The sequence below is a fragment of the Cervus canadensis genome, chromosome 11 (genome assembly GCF_019320065.1).
Source record: "Cervus canadensis isolate Bull #8, Minnesota chromosome 11, ASM1932006v1, whole genome shotgun sequence".
NCBI classification, from domain to species: Eukaryota; Metazoa; Chordata; class Mammalia; order Artiodactyla; family Cervidae; genus Cervus; species Cervus canadensis.
Genome location: NC_057396.1, coordinates 31,908,618 through 31,933,809, shown reverse-complemented (window position 1 = coordinate 31,933,809; position 25,192 = coordinate 31,908,618). Strand labels below are relative to the sequence as shown.

Below are 25,192 nucleotides of genomic sequence, written 5' to 3'. Positions count from 1 at the left end.
GTTCTGTCTCTCCAGGGCACATGAGGAACAGCCATGGTAATGGCTTTCCATGAGCTCTGAACCTAAAAGCTCTATGTGCAGAGCGATTGTGCCTCCCAGAAAGATGGCAATTTTCAGGCTATGTGTCCTGAAACAAGGAAAAGTGCATTTCTGTCTTAATGACCTGGGGATGCCTGCTCTTGAAGGAAATTCTATTGTGCGTTATGTTGTAAGGTGGATTCCCAGCCCTTAATCCATCTTTTGTGTAAGGCCAGGCTTTTTCGTGGGGCAGGTCTGCTTGAAGCATGACCTTCTGTCTTTTTTGAGTTTATGTACACCGTAGTTGAGGTTTAAAACAATGGCAGTGACATTTTTTTTGATAGATCTAGGCTTATCCTAAGTTATATACAATCGATTTTTAAAGAATAATAATAAATCTAGTTTCAGTGAAGTAGGAACAAAGGTAAACTAACAAAGAAAGCATTATTAAGTAAAGACAAGCATTCACAAAATTACACAACTAAAATCTGGTATATGTCAAAAATTATATACAATATAGGAATTTTGCTTCATAACCTTTTGTGAAAGAACTGTGGTTGTTCTCAAACTCATGAAGACATAAATCTTTATCTATAGATTTCCGTAAATCTTTGAAAGGAAGAATTTTTTTCTAATTTGTTCCCATAATTAATGCCAGCATTTTCTTTTGGGGGCATAATAAATTAATCTTTCTTATTCATGCAAAATATTCAGACAGTTTAATAAAAACAATTACATGCTAATACATTAAAAAGCCATATTTGCCTCTTTTAACATAATTGGAAAATATTAGGTTACAGTGTGATTTATGACAGAAATAGAAAGTAGATTTAATTACAAAACTGCTTGGCTACAAAACTGGCTTTTGTTTGTAGTGGTATATTCCTGCCTATCACTGGAAGGCTCTGAACAGAGGTTGGGATTTTAGAAAGGTTTTCTGAACTTGCAACAGCTTGGTTCTCCTAGATCTGAACCCCTATGAGTCTTAAGTGTCTTAGCTTTTTCTGGGATCTTTCCATCATTATCACATGATGACCTTTGTGAGGAAATGGCTCTGCTTTTCAACAAAAAAGCACTGGAGATGGAGTGTTGTCATGCACAGCTTCACAAGTTGTGTACTACACAACTCCAGGGGGCACCATTCACATGGACTATACCAAGATAACCAGAGTTTGGACCTTGACACTGTCTCCAGCCTAGGCTATACCCTTCTCTTTAGTCCCTTTTCTGCAGTGCTTCTGATCCTGGCTCCTAGAGGACCAGTCAATGTAAATGATTTTGAGGAACATTTCTGAAGAATGAGGCAGCTTTGGGATTTAGTCACAACCTCTTAGTGTTCTGCTGACTTCATGGGCATTGCTGGGTACGGCAGAATCTGCTAGCTGTTGTCCCCCATTATCCATTCTCTTCTTTTCATAAGAAGAATTTGTAGCAGGACATAAAAGCCTGTCAAGAATAAAGCCACACTTTCTAGCCTCTCTAGGTGCATCCATGTGGCCAATTGCTCTCCAACGGGATGGAAGAGGATCTCTGCAACTTCTGCATCATGATTTGAAAAGAAGGCAGCTTTCCCTCCTACTGTCCCACCTTTATTCTTGTTGGTTTAAATGCAGACACAATAGTGGTGATATCCATAGTCACATTAAACCATGAGACAAAGTCATGTGAGAAGGCTGGCAGCGCAACAGTACAGAAGGAGCCAAGATCTCTGATGACTGTATCAGCCGTGACCAAACGTGAAAGACAAACTTCCATCCTGTTTAAGCCACGATCACACTGGGTCTCTCCGTTCTAACAGTGGAACCAAAATTCTAATGAAAACAGAGGGCTTCATCACTACCTTGCCTAAAGGGTCCCTGAATCCTTCCTGACTTTGATCAGCCTTCCAACAGACTCTGAGGAGGAAGTCACAGCAGGCAGTAGCAAGAACCTAGACCCAGGGACCTACCAGGCCAGATATATCCCTCTCATCATGGCCTGAGACTTAAGAGCTCAAACTGATCTTGGTCTGGTCTGAAATTGCTCAGTCGTGTCTGACTCTTTGCAATCCCATGGACTGTAGTCCACCAGACTCTTATGTCCATGGAATTCTCCAGGCAAGAATACTGGAGTGGATTGTCACTCCCTTCTCCAGGGGATCTTCCCAATCCAGGGATTGAACCTGGGTCTCCTGCATTGCAGGCAGATTCTTTACCATCTGAGCTACTCAGTCTATCTAATCCTGGTATGTCAAAGATGCTTTTTTGTAAGCAAAGAAGACTGTCCAGTAGCAGAGCCCTGGAACAGTATTTGTAGAAGGATTATGAGGCTGCACTTGCATTCAGCAGGAAAAAGTTCTGTGATTGATTAGTGATGTCTGTCCCACTTTAGGCTAAGCAGCTGACATCTCAGATCTAGTCCAAGGCAGAATTAGGGCTGGAACTACTACAGTTCCAAGGCCAGCCCAAGGCATTTTCCACCGTGTCAACTGCCTTGTCAATGGTTAGTTTCAAAACACTGTCAAAGGGCAACAAAACAATAAATTCACAGCGGAATCATTCTTGAGTGTTCATGAGGACACATAATGTGGTCCTTATTGCAAAGTGAAAAGATAATCATTCAAGTACCTGTATTGCTCCTCTCAAGTTAATTCCAGTTTCAATGGCGACATAGTAAGATGCTTGCAGAAATGTCCTTTGCAGTAGGAGGGCAAGGAACAGAAGCACGGCTAAGACATAGGCATTAGCAAGGAACTCTTGGGATGAGACAAAGTAAACTCCGAGAAACTGTGTCTGTTGGAAAGAGAAATTCAGAGGTAGCTGTCATTGCCAGTAAAATGACCACCATTAATACCTGTTATGGGCCACAGAGGCCATTGTTATAGGTCTCTCCATACTTGCAAGCCTTGTGCAACTGTTTATGAGTGGAAAAATCAGGCTAAACATTCTTGTAACTATAGAGAGGGTTGCCTATACTCTCTCCATCAACCCACTTAGGTAAACAGAACGTGACCCAGTTCTAACCTTATGTCCATAAATATGATTCTCAGCTTTGTGGACATGAGGCCAGGGGATTTCACTCTGAATGGGGCAAGAATAAATAGAGCAAATCACAAAGCAGTCAAAACTAGAACCACTAAAACAGATCATACTACATGTATTCTCTGCTACAAAAGTGGAATCAGCTGAGGTTTTGTCTCACACTCACCAACAGCCTGCAGTGTAGAAATTCCTGGGAAGAAAGACCAGAAGAAAACAAGGCAGTACTGCTCCCAGGGAGGGATGGGACCGCATCGCCTGTAATGGACTATTTCAGACCCAAGCACCCCAGTCTTGTGGGCTCCTGGGACCTCCTTTCAAATGGAAGGCTTTCTGAACCTCCAGCAAGATCTTAGATGATAAGCAGTGGGAGAAATAAACCAAATGGTTTGATTTTGTTGCTAAAGATACCAGGGAACAACAGCATGTCTGTTTCTAAATTCAGCATCAACAGCTCCCAGGAAAACTTTGATCTTGATTAAGTCCATTGCTCCACATCAATGTTTCCATAAAGACACAGCTCACCCCTTTCTGAGACTCTGCCCTGAACTCTGCAAGTGGTTTGGAAGGTTGTGGGAGCTGCTGCTGCAGGGTAAAGAGTGGTGGGAACAAAATGATGAGAAGGAGCCTGAGGGAGTGTCCACACGAGGATCAGGCTGAAAGGGTCAGGATTCTAAGTGGAGGCCTTTTCTAGAGTCAGAAATTCCTACATCCTGGATATAGACCTTTCTGATGGTAGGAAAGATTTTGCCTCTTGGTTCAATAGAGGCCTTCAACCAGCTCTCACAGGTCCATGGAGCTGGTTCTGGTTACAGCTATATCGCCCTTCCTCTGTAGGACAGGGTTGCTCCCTTTTGGGGACAGCAGGAAACAGTCACAGGGAAAACTGAGGTCTCTTAGAAAGAGGGTCCTACTGAAACCTGAAGCCCCTGATTCTGTCTCACTTGTTAAAGTACAAGGGGGAAAGGCAGAGGGGGGAAGGGAGAAGGAAGAGAGTGGGGGTTGCTGGAAGCAGCAAAATGGACCTTAAAATTAGGCTGCTGAGTTTGAGACCCAATCTTACAGGGAAGCAAGGGGCAGGGCCCAGTGTTTACCAGGTGCAATGCTCACAATACCCAATGAGAAGCATACCATTATTAGACCAATTTTATACATGAGGAAATGGAGTTTCATCGTGGTTAAGTGGCTGGCCCAGGGTCACATGCTGATAAAGGAAAAGATGTGAACGTGAAACCATGTGATGCCAAAAACACTACCATAGATCCACTACCTGAGCCTCATCCAACCTTTTAACATTGAGTCTCCTACTGTCAGCTGCAAGCTTGTGACCTTGCAGGGACTGAAACCTGCCCAGTTGGCGAGTTCTGGGTCCAAAATGAAGGCATCTGGTCTAGGGAAAAACCTGGTCATGTTTAACATGCCTTGGAATTCTTCTGTTCTACCAGCCTCTGTAGAGACTCAGCTCTGGAGAATGGAGTCTATTATTTTGAAGCCACAAAGGACATGGTGGGGATTTATCCCAAAGGAAATAATTTAACATAATGAAACAGCTGTATGTGCAAAGATGTACTTTCTCTGGGTTAGAGCAGGCAAAAATCCATGTAAATGTGTAACCACAAGGGATGGTTAAGTATATTATGATACTCATGGGAAACACTATGTACCCAAGAACATCAATCATCATGAAAGCTCTTAAGTAGCATGGAACGGCTCACATTCACTATGTCACAATGATCAGAAAGCCCATAGGCTGCAGAATGAGGGCTAAAAAAATCAACCGATCTCATTGTTCAGGTTACGGGTGCGTGTGTGTTCTTTGTTAAATGCCCTCATCAATATCTGTACATTTTCCACAAAGCAACAAATTCTCTTTTTAGAATTTGTTGGAATTTTTGGTCTAAAGGAAAAGCCTTGCTCCCCTTCCCCAAAACGCACACACCCTAGGGTCAGAAATAATATTTATTTGGGTCAAGAGTTTTGTGACCTGTTAAAATGAAATTCTGCTTGCAGTGTAAGTCATTGGGTCATTTTTTTTTATCTCTCTTCAAAGAGACAGCATAAAAGAGATAGGGGCCAGAGTAGCTACCTTTTGATTAAGAAGTAGGTACTAGACTAGCCAAAGAGGCCAGGGATACTGCTCATGGGCGGCAAGCCTTGGGAAGCTTCAAATGGCTGTCAGGGCACTGGCATTGCCCAGCACCTTGACAGCTGGAGAGAAAGGCCAAGGACTTACAACTTGACATTTGGTGGGTGGAAAATGCTTTGGAAGATCAGATGCCCTTGTCTCACATTTTCACAAACTCTCAGGGAAGAAATTGTGTTTGTTTCCAGGGGTTTGCATAGTAGCACTCAATAAATATCTTTTAAAGTAATCAATGCATACGATCTTCATCTCCCATATACTTTTTATAGAAGCTATCCATTTCCCTATTTTACAGTTGAGCCAATCAAGGCATGCAGAATGTAAGGTCCCAGCACTGGAAGGCCATGGTAAAAACATTGATAACTGTCTTTGACCGCTTATAGACCAAGGAACCCACCCATCCATCCACAGCCATTTGACATGGTGGTTTAGAGTTTGAGGTTAGCCCATATCTGAGTTCAAGTTCTGATTCATTATGTTAGTGACTGTGTTTTTGTAAGTTCCTCAACATCTCTGAGCTTCAGTTTCTTTACATGGAAGATGAAGCTATTAAGGGTTTCTACTTCAGAGAGCTGTTATGACAATTTAGCGTAACAATGTAAGTAAAAAGTTTTCTTAGGACTTCCCCAGTGGTCCAGTGTTAACACTCCACATTCCCGACGCAGGGAGCATTGCCTTGATCCTTGGTTGGGGAACTAAGATCCCACATGTTACATGGTATGGAGAAATAAAGATTTGTAGTAAGTATAAGCACTCAGTATATGGTAATGTCTGCATTTTTCATTGAAAAATCAGTTCTCTTGTGCTTTTGGGGTGTCAGGCATGGAGCTGGGCACACAGAGGACAGCCAATGCAGATCCTGTCTTAGGGGACTCAGGGTCAAGTTGAAGAACAAGAAAATGGGTGTTTTGATGGTGCAAACATAGGATATTACAGAGCACATAAGAGGAGCATCTAATTCAATCAGAGGAAGGCTTCCTGGAGGACGTGACATCAAAAACACGTCTTTGCAGTTCAGAGGGAGTTAGTGAGGCATGCCAGACCAGAGCACCCACATGGACACCGTCATAAAGAGACCAACCTGCACATTGACATCACAGTCACAGAAATGTGTATAAGTTCTCAAAGTACCCAGAGTGACAGCCACAAATATGGGTGTCCAGATGGGGACACAGATATACACAGAAACAGACATACCAAGAGACACAGGGACAACAGAAAAACACACACAAAGACTCATAAGCAGGACCCAGGAGAACTCATTCAGAAACACACACTAACCTACACACGATCCCCATGGAGGTTTAGAGGCCGTGTGAAGCTTTGTTTGGCCCTGAGATCAAACCCAAACTGTTCTTTCTTCCTCTGCTCAGCTGACAGCCTATGGCAGTGCTGGCCGGTTTCAGATGCCAGCAGTTCTTTATAAATCCAATTCCCTTGCCCTCCAGCCAGATCAGAGGCATCCATGGCAGGTGACAGATTGTGGGTGGGGGTTGGGTGAGGGAGGGGGCTGGAAAGAGATCTATCAGGGGTTTTGCAGGGCCTGGGTCCCAGTGTTCCCTGGGGAGTGACAGCGGGGACAGGAGTGTTGAGGATCCAGCAGGCCATATGACACTTCCAGTAATAAAAGAAGAAACAAGAAATGCCTGTCCTTGAGGATGCCAAGGGCAGCGTGATTTCTTGCCAACTGTGAGTATCCTGGCAAGGGAAGGGACGACAGGGCAGCCACTGATAACAGAGTAAACAGTGGGTGCCCGCTGCGCCGACTGCTGCAGGATGGATCCAGGTTGAGCTGGAAGATGGGCTCTCTCACGGAGAGGGTTGTTAAACACAGCTAGAGAGCTTCCTTCCCTGTTCATGAAGACCAGGATAGCACCTGTCTCTCTGGGTGGGAGCCACTGGGAGGTGGGGTGGGGCGGGGGTGAACCAAATAACTTCAATAAATGACCCGTTTCCCCCACTAGACCTTCCCTGGTGGCTCAGACGGTAAAGTGTCTGCCTACAATGCGGGAGACCCAGGTTCAATTCCTGGGTTGGAAAGACCTCCTGGAGAAGGAAATGGCAACCCACTCCAGTATTCTTGCCTGGAAAATCCCATGGATGGAGGAACATGATAGGCTACAGTCCATGGCATCGCAAAGAGTTGGACACGACTGAGCAACTTCACTTCACTTTCCCCCACTACATGAGAATTAAGGCATATCCCAGGCAACCACACGACTGAGGACTTTCTGCTGCTGACATTGGAGACGATATTTACTTTCAACTCTCGTTTCTATGTCTGTAATTTGCTGATTGCATTTGGGCTGCTGGGAACAAATATTAGATTTGATAAGGCCTGCTGCCACTGAGGCAGGGCCATCTGTCTCGGCGATTTATGTGCTGACAAGTAACTAAGACAAGAGCATTCCAATGAGAGGGCAGCAAATCCCAGGGTTTGTGTACCAACAAAGAGAAAAGAGAAGGCAAAGCTAACATTCAAATGAACTAGTATTCTAAGTGTTGTTCTTGCCATTTCTTTGATACATCTGGCCCCAGAGTTCTTAGGAGACTAGTGTAAGAGTTTAGGGAAACAGGATGAAGACGATGATGTGGACAAGCTGATAAGGGCTCTGGCTGGTGTCACTTTTCAGTGTTAACAGTCGGCTCCATACTGCTGCAGGCTTATCAGTGTGGAGTATTTGGGAATCCCCTATGGCTTCCCTGGTGGCTCAGACATAAAGAGTCTGCCTGCAGTGCAGGAGACCTGGGTTTGATCCCTGGGTCAGGAAGATCACCTGGAGAAGGACGTGGCTGCCCACTCCAGTATTCTTGCCTGGAGAATACCACGGACAGAGGAGCCTGGCGGGCTACAATCCATGGGATTACAAAGAGTCAGACACGAATGAGTAACTAACATTTCCTTTTTTTTTTCATTTATGGTTAGACTGAAGCTGAAGGTGACCCTTTTACAAAAGAAACAGTCTCTTCCCCGCTTTTTGGGCCAAATAAAGTTCAGCAGCTCAAATGCCAGAGGAGGTCTCAAGAGCCACTGAAGTCTAAATAAGCAAAAAGAGTCCTAATCATTTTTTCTTTTCCTTTTTTTTTTTAAAAAGGCTTTCTCATGTTAGTTTTTTTAAAGAAATCGATGCATTATATAAACATTTTTAAAAGTGAAAAAATTGTGAAGTACTGTAAAGTTTTCATGAAATTTATTTCCAAGTTAATAGTTCTCACATTTTTAAATGAACAAGAAATCTACCCATCTTAGCCTAGGTAACTCCTACTCATCTGTCAAAGCCCCATTCAAATACCTTCTCCTTTTTGAAGCTATCATGATCACTGGCTGAGTTAATTACTCCTTTTCCTATAGTTCCTTGTATCTACTTCCAAGTAGCAGTATTTAACACATGAGTGGCACTAGTGGTAAAGAACTTGCCTGCCAGTGCAGGAGACAGAAGAGGCACAGGTTAGATCCTGGGTTGGGAAGATCCCCTGGAGGAGGGCATGGCAACCCACTCCAGTATTCTTGGCCTGGAGAATCCCATGGACAGAGGAGCTTGGCGGTCTACAGTCCATAGGGTCACAAAGAGTTGGACATGAATGAAGTGACTCAGCACACATAAAATATTTTATTTAGATTTCTCTCTCTTCCATTTGGTTTCATATTCCTCGAGGCCAGAGATGAAGACTTGATAGTAATAATCAATTTAACATCATGATTGTAAGTGCCCAGACTATGGAGTAAAAGAGACTTGATTTCAAATCCTGACTCTGTCACTAACTAGCTGAGAGACCCTAGGGAAAGTTACTTAATCTCTTTGAGCCCCAAATTCTTCATCTATAAAATGGGGATTAAAGATACCTACCTTATAAGTTGTATGGTTTTGTCAATTATATCTCAAAAGGTTGTTACAAAAAAAAAAAAAAAACTTACCCTAAAAGGCTGTTTTAGGGATTCAATGAGATAACACATGGATAACTTCTGCACATAGCCAGGCATGTATTAAGCAGTCAATCAGTGGTTGTTATTATTAATCTTCCTCATTATAATCATTGTCTCTATACTCTCTCAGTCTTACCCAGGTCTGGCACATAATACAGCTCAATAATTGTTTGCTGAGTAAATCAGACAGACTTAGAGTGTCTCATATTCCTGGCCAAAAGTGCTCAGCTGATTAATTATGTCTCTGGGAAAAAATTCATATGCACCTCCTGGGAATTAAATGGTATCTGCAGTTATGGAACCCACGAGATGGATAATACTACACAAGGGGAAGTCGTAAATTAGTAATCAGATCCCTAATTAGTGATTACCTGCATCTTTTTTGGACAGTCTATTTGTGGTTAAAAGGTTATAATGATGTTCCTGCTGGGGAAATAAGACTCTGAATCTTATTAGAGGTGAAAAGTTTTCCATTTTGTGGTCATCTAAACCTGGCATCATCGACTCAATGGACATGAGTTTGAGCAAACTCTGGGAGATAGTGAGGGACAGGGACGTACTAGCGTGCTGCTGTCTGTGGGGGTCACAAAGAGTCGGATGTGACTGAGCGACTGAACAACAAGAAACCTAAGCAGCAGCACAGAAACAGATCAAAGAATTAAGTACTCCACCCTCACCCCCAGAATGAATGCCATTGCCCCAAGGAAGGAAAACGAACCCCAGAAAGATTTTCTGTCTCTGTTGTCTGACAAATTTCAGTTTGTAGCATCTTTAAAGATGGAAAGGCCATTGTGTATCATCTAGTCCAATGGGTTTCAAATACTTTTAAGACACAGAACTCTTTTTTTTTAAACAAATTTTAATGGGAAGTTCTAACATGTTAATAAAACTGGGGCAGCTTTTAACAAAATTTGGAGTGGAGAGAGAAAAAGCCTCCCAGATGGAGGTATCCCACTCTCCTCCCCACAACAGCAGCCACCAAAGTGGCCCTGCAGAGCCTCAAGCGCTATGAGCATACAAAACTGAAGAACAGAGATCCCATAAAAGTTATCAAGAGTCTGTTAAGATAGCATGAATTAAAAACTAATAAATAAAAGCTTTAGACACTTCCTGCAACTTTCCGAATGATGATATAACCGAGAGAGGTATTATGGTGATTACGGTATGCCGCTGTTTAGTTGCTAAGTCAAAAGCGTAGGGCACCATAAATTCTCTAGGGGCACAAGCTTGCCTTCTAGCATTTCTGCTGACCAGATGCAGACATCTCCTAGAGACAGATACTGCTAAGGGCTCTGCATGGTGAGAAACTGCCCTGTGCATCCACTCTCACACACATCAACCTCCTGCCTGTTCTCACAAGTGAATGAAAACCTTGCAGAGGGTGCCCTGCTCTACCCCTGGGGGCCTACCTTGGGCTGGAAGACGCCATTCTCCTTCCCAAGGTGGTCCACGATTCCAAAGATGCACAGTGGCCCGGCGAAGCCCAGCAGGTCGGCCAAGATGCGGAACGTGCTGCTGAGGACCAGGCGCCTCCCGAAGGCACAGCAGAGGGCCTGCCAGATGGCCCGGGCACCTTGTGTGCTTGGCATGTCCTTCCGCTGCCCAGAGAGACAGAGTCAGAGTGGCTGAGGGCCCAGCCTCCCAGGGAACCCCTGGCTCCTGCTGCCTAGAGAAACCCAGTGGCCACGTCTGCTGCAAAAAGGTGAAGTCAGGGAAGAAATTATAGAGCCACCAAGTGCATGGTTGTATGGGTCCATATAGAGACCTAACGTGGTCCAGATAGGGAAACCGAGGCCAGGTGATGGATCAAGGTCACACAGCTGGGCAGGGACTGTGTGGTGAGCATAGTGCTGTAACAAGGACCTGACATATGTCAGTCCAATGCCACTGTGTCTGTCTTGGTGTTTTCCTCTGAAATGCTAGGGCAGGGGCAGTGAATGAGCACTGGATGGGGAGTCAGGTGACTGGCTCTGCCACCTGCCAGAGGTAGGCTAGCTCTGGGGAGGTCATGGCCTTTCTCAGGGCCTCAGTTTCCTCATCAGTGATTTGAGGAGATGCCTTCTGGCCTAACTCATAGAGTTATTGCAAGGATTAGGCCACTAATGCCCTTGCTCTCCAAATGGCTGACAATCCCCACCTGTAAAGTCACTGAGCTCCAAAAGAAAGACCATAAGACACCGGAAATCCAGTAGGGTTACCTCCCTTTAGAGCCTCAGTTTCCCCACATGGACAATGAAAGTGTTAGGCTAGGTGACCTAAACCATGAGGATCATTCCAGCTGTGACTGTCCTATGGGTCTTTGGTCTTGGACTTCTCCCTGGTTCACTGTGTGACTTAGGGCAAGCCTCTTTCCCTCATGGGACTCAGTTTCCCCACTGTCCCATCAGGGGTTTGACCTGATGCTTTCTGAGCTCCCTGTCTGTGACGCTAAACCAGAGCACAAGGAACGGAGAGTGTGATCACGCCCCCACTGACCGCCTGGGCATCGAAGGCCTCGCAGAGCCGCTGGTAGTTGGTGAGGGCCCGCATGGCAATGGGCAGCTTCCCAATGGCTCGGAGGTCGATGGGCTTCTTGTGGGCCGTCTTGATGAAGGCGTTCATCCACCAGTAGGTGCCTTTGGACAGCAGGTTCACAAAGGGCTGCAGGAAGCGCACCCCCAGGTCCTGCAGGTCCTCTGGGGGCTTCACCTCCCTTGGCATCTTGAAGAAGATGTACCTCTGTGGGCGCACGGGACACGGGGGAGGGTAAGTGCAACTTCTCATCACCTCTGCTTTGTCCCAGCAGAGATCTGGGGTTGTGGCACCCCACCCTTGATTTCTAACAGGTCGGGCCATCATTTGCCTCTTCCCAGGAAAAAGACCCTCCCAACTCCTCTTGACCACCAGTGCCAGGGCCTCCTGACTCATAACTCTTCATCGAGGTCCTACTTTGAATCCCCTGGGCTGGGTTGGGTTGGGCAAGAGCAGGAGTCTCCCATATGCCATCTTCTCTCTCCTATAAATCTGAAGAAACTACCATGTTCATATAGGGTTTGCAGAATGTGGACCCATGCAGACCTGGGTTCGAATTCTGCCCCCTCCACTTACTAGCAAGGTATCTTTGGACAAACCTCATCTTAAAACGTCTCGTCTAAAAAGGGGATTTAACTTGTATCACAGCAATGCTGCAAGGGTCAGTGGAGGCAGAGAATATGAAAGCCTCTGTATGCTGCACATCACCAACTAAAAGCAGAGGAGTCAGAGAAATGCAAATTAAAGTAGCACTTCACGCTCATCAGACTGGCCCAAATTAGAGAAGGCTATAGCCCACATTGCTGGCTGGAGGAAGGGAAAGGGCTTTCTAATTCATTGCTGGTAGATTACAGCATTTCTGAAAGGCAATCTGCAACATCAATTAACATTTCAAATACACAGGCCCTTTGAGCCAGCAACTCTGCTCCTTGGATTCCCTCCCATAGAAATAGAAGCAGCTTTACATAGATACAAGTATGTTTAACACGCCATTATTTGTGATGGCAAAAAATTGGCAACAACAACAAAAAAAATTGGCAACAAAGTGAATGCCTGTCAATAGGGCAATGGCTCAGTTACACAATGGAATATTATGCAGCCATTAAGAAAACTAAATTAACCATACTAGACTTGGAGGAAGTCCTAAGAGATATCTGATGGATGAGAAAAACAAGATGCAAAAAACTATATGTAATATGATCCCATTTTTACAAAACAAACACTGAAAGAAACAATACATATTTATGTTACGGAGATATCCTTAACAGATGCAAGTATGTAAGCACAATATATTAATAAAAAGAATGGAAGGATACATACTAGAATGTTAATCTGGGTTACCTGGGGAGGGACTGGTTGAGGGAGGGGAAGGTATGAATCTCAGAGAGGAAAAGGGAGCAAGCAGAAATGATTAAAAAAAAACCCAAACTCAAAAGATATGTATGTAGCCACACTTACCACATTTACTAACTCATGTGTAATTATATGAATACATTAAAATAAAACAAGCCCCCCCACCTCAAAGAGAAAAAAAAAATCAAACTCAGAGAAGCCAGAACCTGAAGTTTTATTTCCTATCAAACCCAGATCCTATGGCCTCAGCTGTCACCTCCTCTCCCCCTGGGAGCCTGGGGTAGAGGGCTGCTGGGCTGGATGGAACGTTCCTCCTGAAACATCCCTCACTGGCCTCAACTCTCCTTTTGAGGACAGGTGAAAGAAGCAGACTCCTTCCAGGACTTGGCTAAGAAGCAGAGTGGCAGCCCACATCCAGGGGCAGGACCCTGGTCAGCAGCCCTGCCCTGGCCCAGGTGTGTCCGCAGGTGGGTGCAGCCCAGGGGGCCTGCTTACCCTCACCCTGATGACGTTGATCTCCACGAGGAGAAGCATCCCATAGAGGATCACCAGCAGCCCCGTGAGGCAGAAGCGCAGCTGCGAGAAGCCGATGGCGTGGTCGTAGAACTTGACAAACTTGATGGTCTTGGTGATGAAGGCCAGGGTCCAGTAGACTAGCAGGGCTGCCGGGGAGAGGCGAGAGAGCAGGGAGGACGTGCACGCACGTATGTGTATGTGTGTGCACTCACATGTGCGCAAGTGTGTGCAAGAGGAGAGAAAAGTGTGTCAGGGAGGAGGTGTGCCTGTGGGCAAGCACACTCAGAGTGAGAGATGTCTGTGTGTGTGAATATAAGAATATATGATTTTGAGACAGTGAAAGTAAAGGTGTTAGTCATTCATTCACATCTGACTCTTTGCAACCCTATGGACTGTGGCCCACCAGGCTCCTCTGTCCATGGAATTCTCCAGGCAAGAATACTGGAGCGGATTGCCATGCCCTTCTCCAGGGGATCATCCTCACCCAGGGATTGAACCCGGGTCTCTTGCATTGCAGGTAGATTCTTTACTGTCTGAGCTACCAGAGAAGGAATGCGCATACATTAAAACATTCATGACAGGCATGTTCGGAGATAATAATAATCTCCTAAGTCAAGGTGGTCAGCCAAATTTTCCTTTATAATAAATAAGAAGAAAAATGGTGGAATTATTTCTTGAATTTAGCTAAGTTATAGGCACTGTGTCAAATAAGCACTTTAAACATATTTATCTCATTTATTTCTTACAAAAGCTTTGTGAGCAAAGTCCTGCCATCACCCTGTATTAAACAGATAAAGGAATCAGAAAGGTTTAGTAGCTGATACAAGGTCACACAGCCATTAAGTGGCATAACCGGGCTAGCCTAATGCCTAATACATGTAGGCTCCACCTTATAATGGCTTCCTTGTGGAATCCCCAGTCTGGGAATATCTTAAAGGTCCTTCAATCTAGTCCTTTAATTTTACAGATGAGGAAGCTGAGACCCAGAGAGAGGAGGGGACCTGCCCAAGCTCACTGCAAGCTAATGCCAGAGGGAGGGTGAGGGCCTAGGTCCCTGGCCCACCTCGCCCAGAGCCCACTATGGCACGATGATGCTCTTCAGGGAGCCTGGGGAGTGGGGGATACAAAAAAGCGAGTCACATTCCTGTGAGGCAGTGCGTATTGTGGTTAGAGCTGGGCCTGCAGCCAGATACGCCTGGGCTCAGATTCGACATGATCCTGAGAAAGTCACCTAACGCATCTAGGTTTCAGTTTCCTCATCCATAAATGGGAATAATAATATTACTACCTCAAAGGTTGTTGTGAGCAATGTATGGAAAGCATTTAGCACAGTGACCCTGGCACACACTGGGTGCTCTTTGGATATCAGGTGTTAATATATTTATCATCTCCAGATTTCAGACCTGGGACCATAAATGTCAGAGGCCATTGGTGGATTCTATCCTCTAAATTCCTATCTACCCCATTCAAATCCACCAATAAGCCAGCCGGTTTTGGCTTACTGGTGACGACAAAAGAGAGCAGTAATTAAGTCCCCCTTTAGGGAGAGCTTTAGCATAGGCGGTCCTTCCCCCTTACTCCCTAGAGTCATATGGTTTACGATATATGACATATGGGATCTTATATATGATATAAAGTCAGCCCAAATGCCTAGAGTTCTACTCTAGAGGAATTACAGAGAGGGAAGAAGACCGTCACCCTGCCTTCCCTCCCCGGGTGGGCCTGGACATGAATGCCAGAGCATCTCTTGGGGACAAGAGCTGCGGTCTGTCTCAGCCTGGCTCTGGGCTGGGAACTAGGTTGAGACACTGAATTGGGGAGGGGCGAATGCCACTATCTCAGGTCCTCGAGTGAGAGCATCAGGATAGAAGGCAGGCGTGTCTGCTTTTGGCCCCAGCCCTCAAGTCTGGATGCTCTCAGCTGAGTCTGGTCTCTGGGTCACAAGGAATCCCCTAGCTGGAGGCCATACCCCTGCCTCCACACCTATATTCTCCCAGTAGACACTATCCCAGCCACCAGAAGCTCTGGAGGCCTTCGTGAGTGTTTCCTACTGGGACCAAGACTTGTAAATACGTCTCAGATTGGTCTTGCCTCTAATGCTTAACAGACAGGATCTGGTTTGATCTTTATAAGAACCCTATGACTTAGCCAGGGCCTTACTATTCCTGTCCAGATGGGGAGACTGAGGCTCAGAGAGCCTGAGCGTCTTGTCCAAGGTCACACAGAGAGTTAGTGGTGGACCCAGGACTAAGCCCAGGGGTAATTTCCACAACCTTACCCTACAGTGCTGCGCCCTCAGCCTGTGGCCAGATAGAGCAGTGCTCGGTAAAAGCTTAGGGCTTGTCTGAGAGAACAGGAGAGGGGAAAGAACAGCACAGAGGCTGCTGCTGAGCTTTAAACTCTGAATTCCCCTGAACCTACCACAACATTGTTGGTCAACTATACTCCAATAGAAAATAAAAAGTTAAAAAAATAAAGTGATAAAAAAAAACCCTCTGATTCTCATTACCTCTGCTTCTTCCCTCGCTCTCCTCTCCCTCACCCCCACATCCTACCTATTACCAAATTCTATTTTACTTCCTAATTATCTTGAATCCATCCACTTCTGTCCATCTGGGTGGCCACCTGGGTTGCCACCATCATGTCTCCTCTGGACTACTGTTAGAGATTTCTCATGGTTTCCCCACTTCCCCTCCCGCCCTCCAGAGACCAATACATTTAATGAAATAAGATCTCAATGCACCCATGTTCATAACAGCATCATTTATAATAGCCAAAAGGTGGAAGCAACTCAACTGCTTATTGATGGATGAATGTATAAACAAAATATGGTATACATATAAAATATATGTATATATACAATGGAATGTGTATATACACGATAGAATATATATATACACACAGGGACATACACAATGGAAAGTCATTCAGCCTTAAAAAGGAAGAACTTTCTGACACGTGCTACAAATGGGTGAATCTTGAGACTATAAAACAAAGTTAAATGAACTTTAAGTGGACAAAATAGTGCACGATTTAACATAAATGAGGTGCCTAAAGTAGTCAAATTCACAGAGACAGAAAGTAGAATGCCAGCTTTAAAAGGTTGAGGGTAGTTATTGCTTAATGTGTACAGTTATTGTTTAATGGGAAAATGAAAGAGTTTTGGAGATGGATGGTGGTGATATTTATCCAACAAGGTGAAAGCATTGAATGCCACTGAAGTGTACATTTAAAAGTGATTAAAATAAGTTTTATGTTACATACCCTCAGTGGCTTCCCATTGTCCTTGGATAAAGACCAACGCCTGTGGTGTGGCCTTCAAGGTCCTGCCACACCTGCCACTCCAGCCTTCACAGCTCAGCTCCCTTCTGCCCGCTGCACTCTAGCACCACCTCCCTCTCCCACCCCAGATTTCCTAATGTGCTTTCCTTCTTCTGCCTCTGGGCCTTTGCATATGCTGCTCCTTCTGTCGGAAGCATTTCCCTGTCCCTTTCCCCAACTAGTTCCTACCTATCCTTCCGTTTTCAACTCAAACATGACCTTCTCATAGAATACCTCCTGATCTCACCCAGGTCCACGAACAAGGTTACTTCTCAGGACACTGTAAGCTGCATCACGGTTCACCTTTCTGTACGACTCCAGACCTGTGACCAGGCAGTAGCCTCCACAGAAGGACAGTTCTTTCTCTAATACTCACTGCCCTGCAGCCCATGGGGTGCATCCTTTTCACTTTTCCCTGTTCTAGAACTTCTGGCTCCACAGAGAGTAAAACTCTACCTAAGGGGAATGGAGGGAGTTAGTCCTTGTTCCTTGGAGAAAGACTGGTCTGTCCAAGGGTGGTAATTTGTGCTTCATTGTTGTTGTTGAGTCACTAAGTCGTATTCAACTCTTTCGACCCCCTGGACTGTAGCCTGCCAGGCTCCTCTGTCCATGGAATTTCCCAGGCAAGAACACTGGAGTGGGTTGCCAGTCCCTTCTCCAGGGGATCTTCCCAACCCAGGGATCAAAACTGTGTGTCTCCTGCATTGGCAGGCAGATTCTTTATTGCTGAGCTAGGGGAAGCCCAATTGGTGCTTTAGGAAGAGAATATTGTATGCTTTCTGGAGAATGACAAAATGAACTTGCCAGATGTGCAGATAGGGTGTTTCCAGGGGCACTGGTCAGCCGAGCCTGGCGAATAAGGAAGGGTCTCTATGCATGAGAACCTGCTTCAGACACTGGTGCGGGAGGCTCTCTGAAGCCTGTATTTAACATCTCTCCACCTGCTGCCCCTCAGTCCCCCAACCATATTCACATGGGGCTCCTGGGGAGAGGGCATCTCTTGGACGATCCTGAAGGAGTGCAGCTCCCACCTTACCAGGAAGGTAGACCTGAGACTAGCTTGGGAAGCACCCCCTTCCCACTCATGACACCAGGCTATCTCTGGCTTAGCCCAGAGAGTTCCAGACTCCAGTTGTCAATTAATGCTGTGACTTCTAAAAATCATGGTCTGACTTAATGACACACAGTCTGACCACAGCTAACAGTCAGATGTACAGCCTGGCCTTAGGCACACAGACCGAGCCCCACACAGAGGAAGGTCTGTGGATTTATACCTCGGGTCCAACACAGTCTGAGGACTTTTAGACACACAGCTTCATTCTTTTTAAGAGCCTGCTTGGGTCCCAGACTCCTGGGTTCTAAACCAGATTTTACCCCTTGACTAGCTGGGAAGACTAGTGCAAACCACTTAACTTCTGAGCCTTGGTCTCCTGATCTGCAAAAGGGTAATGATGGTACCTCCCTCATAGAGTTGTTGTAAGGATTACATGGAGTTAATACATGTAAAATGCTTAGGATTGTGCCTGACACATAGGAGGTGCTAAATGAGTGTTTGCTGTCATTATGTGTAACCTGAGTTCAGTGTTCACGTCTGTAGAATGGGGATAGCAACAGTACAGAGGGAGAGTGTCAGGGTTAAGTGAGATAATGCATGGAGGAAGCTTAGCATTGAGGCTGGCACACAGTACAGTTTCAATAAAGGTCAACAGTCATCACCGTTGTCTCTGCCTGGGACCCCAGTCACATGGTGTCAGAAGGTCTGAGCGGGCACTCCTAAGCGTTGGCAAACCGCAGGCTCTGGTCTTGGGGCCCTTCTCTTTTCTAAAGGTTACCGCATCTAGGCTCAAGTTTTACATGCCACCTACAAAGCCATGACTGCCCCGGACCTCCCCTGAGTGCCCAACTTGTTTATCTGCCTGCCTGATACTTGAGCTGGCTGTTTCAACTCAGTGTGGCTTAAACACCCCAACTCCTGCTCTTTGCCACATCAGTCACTAACACACTGTTCACGCAGGTGCCCAGGCCCAAAGCCTAGGAGTCTTCTGGTCCTCTCCTGGCCCCTGACCTAACCTTCAACCATTCTCCCCACATTTGCCTTGGCCCACACCAGCTTCTTTGCCAAGTTTGCGCCTATCAGAAGGTCTTTGCACTTGCTTTACCATTTGCATGCAACATCTACCCCCCAAAGTCTGCATGCTCACTCTTACCAGAGGCCTCCTCCGGGCATGCTATACAGACAGCAACACAGCTTTTCCTCTCTACCACTTTCCTTACTCTGTGTTCTTAGCATCATCACTACTTGTTTGTCTACTGTCTTTGTCTGTACGTCTCCTCCACCAGACTTGAGGCTCCACAATGGCAGGGATTTTTCTCCACTTCTGAACCTCCAGCGCCTAGAACAGCGCCTGGCACAGGAACAAATCGAAGTCCCTATTCCCTCCCCCTCTCACCCCTCCCGCTTCCCTACCGATCAGCAGCTTGGGGAAGTTGGAGGTCTCAATGTTGTGATAGTAGACCACAGAGGTGACAGCGGCCATGAACGCCATCCCGGCCGGCATGTACAGGTGGAGATGGCGGGACTCGGTCACCCTGAGAGGAGGGCAAGAGAGAAGGAGAGAGGAGATGTGGGTGAGCTGTGCCATACCCCAACAGAGTAGCCCAGGCCTTGTGTTTAGGGCGCAGCATGCAGTGCGGCCTCCACAACACACGCGTGGCGGCTATATGTTGGCAGCTCTGCTTGGCAGTACCCCAAACACGTCTGTTAACTAAGGGGCCCAGGCGTCCACACGGAGATGCTACGAGGGTTTGGTGTTCAGGCTTTGAAATTCATGGTCTTCTCTCCCTGGGTTCACACTTATAGGATCTGGCAGAGGGAAGCTGGCCTTGGCAGTCACAGCTGCAAAGCTTCTAGCCTGCAACCAGAATGCAGAGAAGCTGGGGTCCTGATGCCATCACTAAGCCACCACACCAACTAAAAACGGTGGCCTCCAGATTTCTTGTTAAATGAGACTGTAAATGTTGATATTCTTCAAGCCTTGATTAGTGGATAGTCTCAGCACAAGGCCTTCACACTGTTACAGGAGGTACAAGGCAGTCACTAGTGGGGACACTGGGAACAGCCAACACCCTGCCCAGGGGTCCTTCAAAACTCTCGCCTCTGTGTTCCTTGAAATAACTTTGAAGTGACTTCCTTGGCAGTTCAGTGGCTAAACACCACATTCCCAGGGCAGGGAGCGTGGGCTCGATCCCTGATCAGGGAACTAGAGCCCACATGCTGCAACTAAGACTGGCACAGACAAAAAAATAATAAATAAACATTTTTAAAAGAAATACATAGAACATTTTTTAAAAAGAAAGAATTTTGAGAAACTCTGTACCCCTGCATAGATTTTAAGTGACATCTAAAATGTTATTTCATAAGTTTAAATACAGTCTTTTGTTTGCAGTAGAAGGTAGAAATAATAAATATTCTATAAGATAAAATGACAATGAATAACCATAATTGAAATAAGAATTTTATGACACGACTTAAACAGATTTGGCTGCTTTATTGAATAATACATACTGACTTAGATAACAAATTAGGTAAAAGTTTCTACAGGGCTTTTTCCAGTTTATGCTGGTCTGGGAAAACATTCTATGTTAAGAAAAAAAATTTCTAAATAACCTAAAAACATTTGGTTGTTCTAAATTCAGAGCACCACAGAGAAATAATTCTTAAAGGAAGATAAGAAGCCCTATAGGTTAGATACCTTAATTAATCACTGTAAGAAGTTTGCATGTGTGCTAAGTCACTTCATCTGTGTCTGGCTCTTTGTGTCCCCATGGACTGTGGTTTGCCAGGCTCCTCTGTCCATGAGATTTTCCAGGCAAAAATAATGGAATAGGTTGCCATGCCCTCCTCCAGGGGATCTTCCCTACCCAGGGATCGAACCCATGTTTCCTGTGTCTCCTGCATTAGCAGGCAGGTTCTTTACCACTAACACCACCTGGGAAGCCCAAATGAGGCTTATACTTGAAGACCACTGCTTTAACACCCCCTCTCTTATCTGCCCTGTAGACTTCTCAGCAAGTCTGTAAACCCAGGGTGGGTGGATTGGGGGTGTCAGAAGGCCCCTGCCTTCTGAAGGCCCCTACGGCTTCTCCTCCAGTCTGATTCCCTGCCCATGTCCCTCTTTCATGCTCGCCTGCCCAGGGGTGTAGGCTACAGATGGAAACCAGCAGACACTAGGTGACAAGTGCCCAACTGAGGAGCTGACTCACCCTCTGGGGAGCTGATAGTGATTTGCACTGAGCGTAGAGAGGTTTGGGATACAGGTGCTGCCCACACAGGGGGGTCTGCTGAACAGCCAGCAGGAAGGAGTCCCCAGCCAGATTTTTTCTAGTCTGCCACATCCTGGGAGTGTATTATCTGCCCAGGGCTCTGCCACTCTGCACTCTGCATTCTCTCCATGCTCTAAAATCATCCTGGACTCTCCTATGAAGCAGGCCAGGCAAGGATTATGAAGCTCATTTCACAGGTAGAGAAAGTGAGGCCCAGGAAGGCTGGGTGACTTGTCCAAAGTCCTACAGCTGATACGCGGCATAGCAGAAACGCTGGTGAAGACCGAGGTCTACCTTTTCTACAGATAGGATGTCTTCCTCTCCATTGCTTTGTTCCTTATAGCCCAGTGAGTATCTTCTGGCCCCAGGGCTCACAAGGCAGCCCTCCCCTCTCTGGCATTTGCGCTGCTTTGGAAAGTGTGCTGGGATGGAAGGCGGGAGGCAGACTTCTCACCTGCTAGTTATGTGGCAGTATGCATTCTTGTCCTACTCATCTCTTGGGCTTTGGAGGAAGCCCAAGGCAAGCAGTTATCACAGAGATTATTTCTGAAGCCAGGATGCAGTGGGAATGGAGGGTGAGGGAGTATGTGTATCAATGGGGGTGGGGACCCCCGATCCCCTCCCCCGGTTGTCCAACTCCAGGAGCCAGGGTTGGCAGGAGTGGAATCTGAGCATAGTCTAATCCCCACTTACAGGGGTTGGACCTCAGCTATTTAAGCCAAATGCCCACCACCTTCCACCACCCCTTCACCCAGGGAGTCATTCTTCCTTAACGCGATGGCTGCTCACCTCCTCCCTGTCTGCACCCCTGGCTACTGACATACCACTTTCAGCTGCAGTCACCTCTCACCTAGACTACCGCGGTCACCTCCTAGGTGCTGTTTCTACCTCCAGCTACTCACGGCTGCCACCCTGCCCTCAAGTTCTCACCTCCAAGTGCTGTGCTGATTACATCGCTTCTAAACTGCCTGCAAATTTCAACTCAAACCCTCAGCCTGGTGTTGGAAACCTTCCTGGAGAGGCCCTCAGTGTCCAAGTCTCAGCCTTCACAGCTCTGGTGTGTTTCACACTAGCCCCGCCGCACCGCTCCCACCCTCTCCGGAACTCCTCTGCTCCTCGGAACCCTAGTCATCCTTCCAGATTCGGCTCAGAAGCCCCCTCAACCATGAAGCTTGCCCAATCTGCCTTCCTTTATCCTCCCAGAATACTTACTTGCAAGATTATTTCATTTATCCTCTTAAGGAGTCACTAAGGGTCTACGGAACTTTCTCATGTGCCTTGCACGGTAAATACAAAGATAAAGAAAATGGAGCTTCCAGTTCTGAGGCCTTTCTGGCTTAGGGGGAAAGAGTTTGCAAATAGATACAGATGAGAACATACAGTATGACCTGTGCAGTGGCAGAGGTGTGGAGAGTATGCTGTGAGGCCCTGGGAAAGGTGGGCATGGGGAGAAGGCCTTTGGGAATGAGGCTCGAGACAGGGAAGGCCAACTGTGAGGAACCTGGATGCCAGGCTAAGTACTTGGGACCTTGAAAACAATTGGGAGCCAAGGAAAGGTCTCAAGCAAGACTGATTTTTTACCCTGAGAAGGTAACTCCAACAGCCTGTGAGGGAGGCTGAGTATATCCACAGAAGCTACGGTACTCTAATAAATTCTAGGATTATTTCACTGGGTCTTGATGTGCAGATCTGGGTAGGGTATGATTCTCAGTGTCCAGTGCCTGGCACAGACAGCCTAGCATACAGATGTTAGGTGAACAGTTGCTGAATTTATTAGCAAGTGAAACCATATCGGCTCATGGAGTAAAGGTGAGCTGGGGTCTCCTTGGGCCTTTTGGGAGGCACCCTGGAAGAGACCCACTCTCTTCGGCCCTCTGAGAGCTACTCACCCATCAGACAGGATGCCCTCCGCGATCTCACACACCAGGACGAAGAGCAACATGAAGGTCAGGATCCAGCGCAGGTTGTGCCCCGGGAAGTGGAGCCATGTGCTGTGGTGAATGTGCACCTTGGAGCTCTGACTGCCCCATCCTGCAAGGAGACACAGGAAGAGGCGGGGAGCCTGGCTCACCTGGAGGAGGTTTCCTGAACCCCAGGAAGGTGCTTAGACACTGGGCCCATGGTGGGGATGAGGAGTGTACCCAGGACAGTGCCCCAGTCTGTTCACTTGAACTAAATGTCTTTGCATGAAGCCCAGACCCACAGAGGCCCACATGTGTAGGTACCCATTTTATATCTGGCTTTTCATGTGACAAACTACAGCGTAAATAAACCATCTGGTTGACAGCAACAGTGTAAATGCTGGTACAATTTTTGATGTATCTGTGAGCATAGCTTCCTTCCTATTTCTAATTGTCTTTGTCAGTAACTAGCAACTTTTTGCTTCTGCAGCATCTTCCTCTTTTTAATTCTGTGAGATGAGAATTTTTCCTTTCTTCCCAAAAGCTGTGTATGAATGTTAAGATTTGCTTTTTTTTCTTAATTAGAGGGAATTAACAGGTTTGGGGGGAAGCAGGGGACACCCTGTGAGTTGACAGAGCTAGCCAGCTTGTGAAATTCGAGGTCTTGGAGAGACATACAGGGGACCCCAGGAAAGAGGCACTGAAAACCTCCCCGGGGCGGTTCCGCCCAGCTCTGCAGAGGGTTTTCAAACAGGACTCTGGGGGCCTCCGGGGTCGCTGCTAAGTCGGATGGGCTCTGCACTGATGGAGCCTGAGAAGTTGCACTCTAGGCACACGCGCGCCCGGATGGGGTTGGCTGGGGAAGCGGAGCCTCTTCTCGCTCAGGGCGAGTGGGATCCCAGGATCTCCGGAGGCTGCTGACCACCACTGTCCGGCTCAGCCGAGGGCTCGCAGGGCCTCCATCCCAGCTTCCGAGGCGCAGGCTGCTCTCCTCCGGGCCCCAGTGGCGGCTGACGAGGAGGGTGCCCTGGGGGAGGGGTGACCCGGCTCCCTACCTAGCGCCTCTGAGAGTACAGCCCGACCCCCTCCCGACCTTTCCAGCGCGGACAGAGACCCCCTGCCTTCCCCTGTCTCCATTCCGGCTCTAGCCCTGCGGTGGCAAAACTTGGGGTCCTCTGGGTCAGGAGCTTCCGTTGTGGTTGGTGAGGTTTCAGGGACATCCCAGTGGTGAGGGCTGCGCGGAGGTGCGAGCGGAGGGACCGAGGGGCATCACACAGAGCAGGGGAACCCCGGAGGGAGGCGAGCGGCGATCGCCCGCCCGCAAGGGGACACCAAGAGCGGCAGGACGCAGCGCCTCCTCCTCCCTCCCGGCCTCGCCCTCCCCTCCTCCGCCGCTCGCCCCGAGCGCTCACCGATGAAGAGGATGGGGAAGGTGATGAAGAGCAGGAAGACGTGCGGCACCACGTTGAGCGCGTCCACGAAGCAACCGTTGTTGAGGACGCCCTGGTCCACCCGGTAGGCGGCCGAGTGGTTCTCGCTGCCGCAGAAGGCCAGGGGCATGGCGGCGCCGGCGCGGGCTCCGGCTCGGGCTGCGGCTGCAGCAGGCTCCACGCGCCTCGCGCGCTCTGTCCCCTGTAGCTCCGCGGCCCGGCCTGGCCGCCAGGCCCCCGCCCCCACCCCGCGGGCCCCGCCCCGCCGGCGCTCCCGCGCCCCCACCCCCCACCTCCCTGCTCCGCTACCTGCGGGGCCCCGGGGGGCGGCGGGGAGCCAGACCCGCCCGGCCGCGCTGGGACCGGGAGTTTCAGCTGCGGCGCCCAAGCGAGGTGCTGTGCGGGGGGCCGCCTGGTGGGTGCCCCGCTGCGCGCGCACGCGGGGGCATGGGAGAAGGCAGGCTGGCTGGGTGGGTGGGCCCGCTTGATTCTGGGTGGGAGGCTGAGGGGTGCAGAAGAGAGGAGGGGCCTCGTGTGTCCAGAGTGAGTGCGATAGGAGTCTCACTGCCCTGAGTCTGAAATGTGGGCTCACCTGGCCTGGTGCTGGTGGGTGAAGTCAGATCTGAGGGTCCTGCTGGAGGCAGAGTGGGACAAATCCCACCCCATATGAATAGGAAAAGCATTGAAAAACAGTATCTAGGGGGACAGTTCGATTGTTTTCTAAAGTCCTTCCA

General features: G+C 47.7%; 1 protein-coding gene across 4 annotated transcripts in view; it reads right to left on the bottom strand.

Annotated features, from left to right (window-relative positions):
* ABCC8 (ATP binding cassette subfamily C member 8) overlaps positions 1-24,691 on the bottom strand; it is a 78,429-nt gene extending 53,738 nt beyond the window's left edge. For all 4 annotated transcript variants that reach the window (XM_043482393.1, XM_043482395.1, XM_043482394.1 and 1 more), the window contains exons 1-7: positions 24,441-24,691; positions 23,017-23,158; positions 19,272-19,393; positions 13,463-13,629; positions 11,579-11,821; positions 10,513-10,701; positions 2,625-2,789 (exon numbers count right to left, since the gene is read on the bottom strand). In XM_043482393.1, the coding sequence (XP_043338328.1) occupies positions 2,625-2,789; positions 10,513-10,701; positions 11,579-11,821; positions 13,463-13,629; positions 19,272-19,393; positions 23,017-23,158; positions 24,441-24,588 (1,176 nt within the window). In that variant the 5' untranslated portion in view covers positions 24,589-24,691. The remainder of the gene's footprint in view (positions 1-2,624; positions 2,790-10,512; positions 10,702-11,578; positions 11,822-13,462; positions 13,630-19,271; positions 19,394-23,016; positions 23,159-24,440) is intronic.
* Between the last annotated feature and the right edge of the window lie 501 nt (positions 24,692-25,192).